This window comes from Limulus polyphemus, unplaced genomic scaffold (genome assembly GCF_000517525.1).
Source record: "Limulus polyphemus unplaced genomic scaffold, Limulus_polyphemus-2.1.2 Scaffold1493, whole genome shotgun sequence".
Classification (NCBI taxonomy): domain Eukaryota; kingdom Metazoa; phylum Arthropoda; class Merostomata; order Xiphosura; family Limulidae; genus Limulus; species Limulus polyphemus.
Window position 1 is genome coordinate 264,679 of NW_013667103.1, and position 6,380 is coordinate 271,058.

The window sequence follows — 6,380 nt, forward strand, 5'->3', positions numbered from 1 at the left end:
TGTTGTAAACTGACTGTTTATTGATGTGTTGTCTACATCGTCAATCTTAAGACTAGTTCTTTCTTAGTCTCATGCCATTATAAACAAAATTTGTTCCATTTTCTTTCTTCTCGTTAACTGATTGATCACTGGGCATCTTAAACGTAGATGAATAAGCAAGATATTCAGAAATCTCATTTTGGTGAAATACATGACCAATACTAAAGCTTTCATCATTCTTGTAGTCAAGTTCTGGAAAATAATTTGAGAACAAGTTACCTTCTGTCACCGATCCTATTCTACTAAACTGATGTTCATAAACGTCCTTTACCCTTCGTCTTTCCCTTTAAAGCTTTTTTCACTCTCACACTCTTCTTAATTTACAGTAATACACCATGTGATATTTTCCATACTTTCTTCTGCCATAAAGGAACTCTCGGGGGAAGTTGTCATGTTAGACCTAGAGCGCTTCCACCGACAATGAGGAAATCTGACAATAAAATAGCTCCTTTCTCCTTCATTAACGCTGGAACTCTCGCTTTCCTCATGACCGGACAGACTGCTGAAATCTTCTGAATTCTGTCTCTCTAAGATATAAGGATTAGGTCTGTAGGAATATGTAAGAGAAAAACTGTCAACTGAAGGAGGAATAACTCGATTATCTTCAATATCTAGAGAGTAATAACTTTCAATGTTGACTCGCTGGTAAAGAGAAAATATAAATTTATTAAAACATTTTATTTAACCTCAAAATATAAGTAATAAACATATGCATTCTAACACTGACTGGACTCATAAATTCAAATTTGTGAAATAAATACTAGTTGAATAAAGCAAAGTTATTTTTTTTATCTTAACTATATCCAAAACTTGTTTAAAAGGCTTGAAATAATCAATAAAGATACTCGTAAGTGTACAACTTGATCAATACGTTATTTCTAACAGTGGTATAGGAAGTGGATAATTTAATACAGAGCCCAAGAGCTTCCAGTGCCTTAAGGCGAGCCCTGGACCCCGGTTGTAATGGATGAGCCCTGGGAGCGCATTCCCTCGATCAAATAAACCTTGCCCCTCTTTTTTAACTTGCCTCCTACACCTCTGTCTGAAAAGAAAATGTGATTTGTCAACAAAATTCAGTACAGTTTGTCAATTAACAAAAAAGTACTAAATAAAATGTGGAGAAACAACACTCAGTGGGTCAGCAGAAAGTTTAGTATCATACAATGCTAAAAACCCTGGGTTCGATTCCCACGGTGGATAGAACGCATATAGCTCATCGTGTAGCTTTACGATAAAACAACAACTGCTAAAAATTCTTCTTTATCAGTTGTTAAAGCGAAAATCTGGAAAGGTGGAGGGAGCAATACCAAACCAACTTGGTCATTCCTTTTACAAAATTTTAACAAATTAACTATCCAGTAAAACATTTTATTTGGTATACACTGTGACAACTTAAAAGATTCGCCACACCCATCACTCTCAGATCCACCTAACTGTTGATAGTTAGGTAAAATTTAAATCCTACCTAGTGATGACCAATTTTCATGTGTAATCGTATGTTTATCTTTGTAGTTCCTCCAGAAACATTCAATTATCCTCCAATACTGTTTTAGGTCACTTGGCTCCTTGTTCTATGTAGCTAGGGCTCTCCTTAATGACTTTATTAGCTGGGGGTTAATTGGGCCCATCCTAACTTTAACAACTACATTTTATTTAGATTATATGATTTATATCTAGAATTATAATTGCCAAATGATGTTAAGACTATTTCACTTATTTGAGTTCTGATACTATTTAATGATTCAATACTCTCATTCCATACTTTCTGTTTTGAAACGTTGTTTTGATAATTGTTCAAAATACAAAATATAATTCTCTAATTTAAGTTTTGAAGGAGGATTAATATATTTTAAACCTCATGCTAACATTTTCTATTCCATTTCATTCAAAATATGGTAAAAAAAAAGTAAATGTCACGTTATTAAGATAATTAAGAAAATATTATTGACTTGGGTTTTTATTAGACAATAAGTCTATCCAAATGTTTGTCAAATCTTAATTAAGAGTTTATTATTTTGTGTTTTAATAAAGCTAATTTTAACTGTGAAAGACATCTTCATGTTTGCTTTTCAAAGTTTTACTTAACTTGTATTTCTGTGTAATTTCAAAATTTGATGTTTTGAGTGCTATAGTAATTAACTCAATTGACATTCTAAAATTAACAGATTTATATGTTATATGATTCGTTTTACAAAAATTCAAAAAATCATGGTGTAATTTATTCTTATAATAACTGAAATGAAATCTTTCAATTTTCTAAAATATGATAAAACATTTTACCATGTTGTTTAACAATAATTATAAGAATAGGTTTATTTGCAGGAAAAATTAAGTACCATAATAAACCTTAAATTTTATATAAATATATATAATTTAAGGGGACAAAACAAGACCTGTTGGTCAATTTAGGCTGTTTCATCCATTATACTAAACCCCAAATAAAAACAAAATACTTAAGGCAACCATTTCATCATTCAAATTTTTATCTTCCCCTAAATTCGCTTAAATAAACTATGCCTACCACATCAGAAAGGAACTCATTCCAAAGGACTACAACCCTGTTAGAAAACTAAAGCTGTTTTAGTTGAAAATGACTCCTACCCTTCCAAAATTTATTTTTGTGTTCCCTAATTTTACCATTCTCACCATTAAGTACGAAAAAAGGTGATGCATTAACACTATCAGTTCCATTACCAAGTTTCAGTACCTCTATCAGATATCCTCTAACTACTCTTTTTTTTTTTTAAGACTAAACAATTTCAGAGATCTTAGCCTATTCTCATATGACAACCTTTCCATACTAGGTATAATCTTAGTATCCCTACTAACAACCATCTATAAGCCAACTGCAGACCACATTCTTCTACAAATATAGTGCTGAATTTTGTGAACCCTATGCTATTATCGCATTCTAAAACTGATTCAAAACTAATATGTAGGAATTAAGAACTGAAATACATGCTACTGAAATAAAGCAAAATTATATTTCTTTATCTTTACTACATCCAAATATATTTAAAATCAATATTTTGGATACAATAAGTCTTAGAATAATTATTAAAGATACTTATGAGTGTTCAACTTGATCAATAATTATTTCTAAGCATGAGCTTAACGAAAAACTATTTTTGAGGTTGGGAGCCCAATACTGATCACAGTACTAAAAATGTAGTCGAACCAGTGACTTTATAACATTTTTAGACTTGTATTCAATATTTCTATAAATACAACCTAAAATATTATTTGCTCTGCCACGAGCAACAGCACATTGCTTGGATGGCTTAAGAGACTGATCAACCAGAACAACAAAATCCTTTTCTTTCATAAGATTGTTAAGGTTATTCCCATGAAATTTATACTCATAATTCAAATTGTGATGTTTTATACACATTACCCTGAATTTATTATGATTAAGAACGATCTGCTGTTTAATTGCTTAACTCACCAAATTATCCAAATCATTTTGTTAAGCAGCAGCATCCTCCTCGCAGTTAGCAACACCTAATACTTTAATATCATCAGCAAATTTAAATAAGTTATTGACCATTCCTTCACCTGTGTCTAATGTAAATCAAAAAAGGAAAGGTTCTAACACTGAGCCTGAGGTACCCAATTTGTGATATTAATCCAATTTGATTGAACCCCATTTATGAAAACCTTATGCTTTCTTTCATCAAGCCAGTTTTCTATCCAATGACCTAACCTATTCCACACATTTACAGAGATAACTTTTAATAAGCCTTTTATGTGGCACATTGTCAAATGCTTTCTGAGAATCTAGATACATCAAATCCACACCCATACCCTCATGTGAAGCAAGATTTTCCCTTAGTGAAACCACGCTGATTGTCAAACAAACTTTTAAACTATATTAATTACTTTGCAAAGCCATCTTTTATCAGATTTTCAAAACTTTTCCCACCCCTGATGCAAGTTTCATTAATTACAGACCTATTAGTGATGTAAGACTAATAAGCCTATTATTACTGAGACAATTTTTATCACCTCTCTTAAAAAGAAGAGTAACATTAGGCAACTTCCAGTCTTCTAGCACCTACCCATTATACAAAGACTTTGAAAAAATAGTAGCAAGTGGCTCACATATCTAATCCTTAACCTCCTTCTAAACATTTGGGTAAATACTAACTGGCCCAGAAGATTTATCATTTTAAAAAACCTCCTAATTTTTTCTAAGGCAGCTCAGAATTAATATGATAATTTCTTCAACCTTGTTTCCATTTAGCAGCTGTTTAGGACAAGGATACAACCTAAAATCCTAGTTTCTCTGCCACGAGCAACAGCACATTAATAAAAATTGAAAACAAAAGTATAATTTAATAATCCAGCCTTCCCATAATCATCAAAGGCTTTCCTCTCATACCAACATTATGCTTACCCTTAAGTATTTTAAAAAAATCATTACTATTAATGTTTACATTTTTAGCCAAACTTTTTCATAAAGTTTTTGATTTCCTAATTTCCAGTTTGATCAACTCTTAGTTTACCGGCTAATGTAACAAGTTCTAGGTTTGAAATTTTTTGTGTGTAGACTCTTCGCAACAATGTCCGAAATTATCTAAAGGTCATACTGATTCAGAAAATAATTGTTGCCCATTTTTCTATTAATGTACAGGAGATCCATTTTTAATTTCAAAAATGGCTGCCATTTTCAGCTATTTCCGACCAGGGGTTCCCAAACTTTTTAGAATCACGACCCACTATTCATGACCACAGCTTATGGCGACCCACTCAAATTTACTGGGAAAAAACATATGAAAGAATATAGAAAATATTATTTATTCATATTCACGTATTTCAATTACATTTAAAAATACTCACGTACTTTCAATAACATTTCCAGAACTTATAAATGCTATCTAATTGATTAATAATGAGGCATGTGTGAAGGATGTGCTTGTTTCTTGTTATTGTCAAGAATGGTATTGACATCAACATCAATGTGGGTTAGTTTCAGGCGTAAGGAATTTGACAATTGAAGTTTATTTCGGAATTTGTTTTTGATTCCTACCATTGCTGAAAATCCAACTTTACAATGATATGAAGATGAGAAAGGGAGAAGTACCTTCAAAGCTTCAGTGGAAAGGATTGGGTACGGTTTTCGAACAGACACCCAGATCTGTATCAGTTTTATGCTGTAAAAGTTCATTTCTAACGAAGCGTCCTCAGATAAATCAAAAAGTTCTTCCTCAGCTTTTGTCGATATCCCACTCGTTATGTCAGGCTGAAAGGGGTTCATAATCCATTTTTTCTCTCGTGAAGCCACGAAGCAGTTATCGTCTCGCTCAGCGTTGTACTGGTTTTATCAGTTGATTGCAGAATTTTAACATTTGATTGCAGAATCTGAACAATGGATTGTAGATTTCTATCATTTGAATGCAGATATCTAACTTTTGATTATTGATATCCTTTCTAAGAAGATATCTAACCTTTGGTTACAGAATTTTAACTTTTGATTGAAATAGCATATGCGTAGGAGCTGGGGGCGCATTATATCTGCATATAATCAAAGGATACCTAGAAATATAAAAAACTATAGATATCTATAATCAAAAGTTAAAATTCTGCAATCAACTGATAAAACCGGTACTATAGCTAAAGTACTGTATGAATAGGTGAAAATTGATTTCCTTTTTACGATGAGGAATGATTAAATTGAGAGCATGGTCAACCCTGATTCGTTAAGCTCGTCAAAACAACATACTACTTGATACAACAACAGCCTGGCAATGAAAGCCCGAGTCTTGAACTATCTCGACAGACAGCGTTTAATCGAAGCTAATGCGTAATTCTAGTATAACTTTTTACGACCCACTAACATTCTGCTTGCGACCCATAGTTTGGGAAACGCTATTCTAGTGCAACTATGGACTAGATCTAACCACTCACAAAATAAAATGTAGAGTTTCTAAGTAAAAGTTTACCAACTAGACATACCAAAAACGACGCCTTTTAACTGTATACCTGGTTAACTATGGTTTTGTCGACGAGGTCCAATGCTAACATTATTTCCATGTGAATAAAAATTTTATCTATAGTGAAATAATTCTGAATTTTAACAAAATGTTTTAGTATTTAGGAATTGATTAAATGGTCTCAAGTAATTTTAAGCTTTCTTATTCCAGGTAATCTAGAGTCATGTAAGCTAGAGAGCCCCCATCAAATATGAAAAGACAGAGACAATTGTTGATTTCAAGCGCTGCCTAAAATGCCAGGGTAACAAAATTATAAATGAAAATGGAAAATATGTGTTGGAACAGACAATTTCTCCAGATCTAGTGTTAATTGTACAAAAGTTTCTGGACAGTTTTAAGCAAAGAGCT

General features: G+C 32.3%; 1 protein-coding gene across 2 annotated transcripts; it reads right to left on the minus strand.

The window, feature by feature from the left end:
• LOC111086854 lies at positions 1–5,975 on the minus strand. 2 transcript variants are annotated; one of them, XM_022391443.1, is made up of 2 exons: positions 5,123–5,975; positions 1–681 (listed from the first exon to the last, which is right to left on the minus strand). In XM_022391443.1, exons 1-2 carry the CDS (start codon positions 5,294–5,296, stop codon positions 355–357), a joined length of 501 nt encoding a protein of 166 aa, XP_022247151.1. In that variant the 5' UTR covers positions 5,297–5,975; the 3' UTR covers positions 1–354. The 2 variants fall into 2 exon arrangements, with proteins under 2 accessions (XP_022247151.1, XP_022247150.1); XM_022391442.1 differs by having other exon boundaries at positions 5,069–5,975.
• Positions 5,976–6,380: the final 405 nt, after the last annotated feature.

What these genes read in the sequence shown, in the direction of transcription:
- LOC111086854 (XM_022391442.1), bottom strand. Translation starts at nt 5,296, where the DNA reads ATGAACCCCTTTCAGCCTGACATAACGAGTGGGATATCGACAAAAGCT. An exon ending in AAGTTGGATTTTCAGCAATG is followed by an intron (nt 682 to 5,068) that starts GTAGGAATCAAA and finishes TCTCTTTACCAG; the next exon opens with CGAGTCAACATTGAAAGTTA.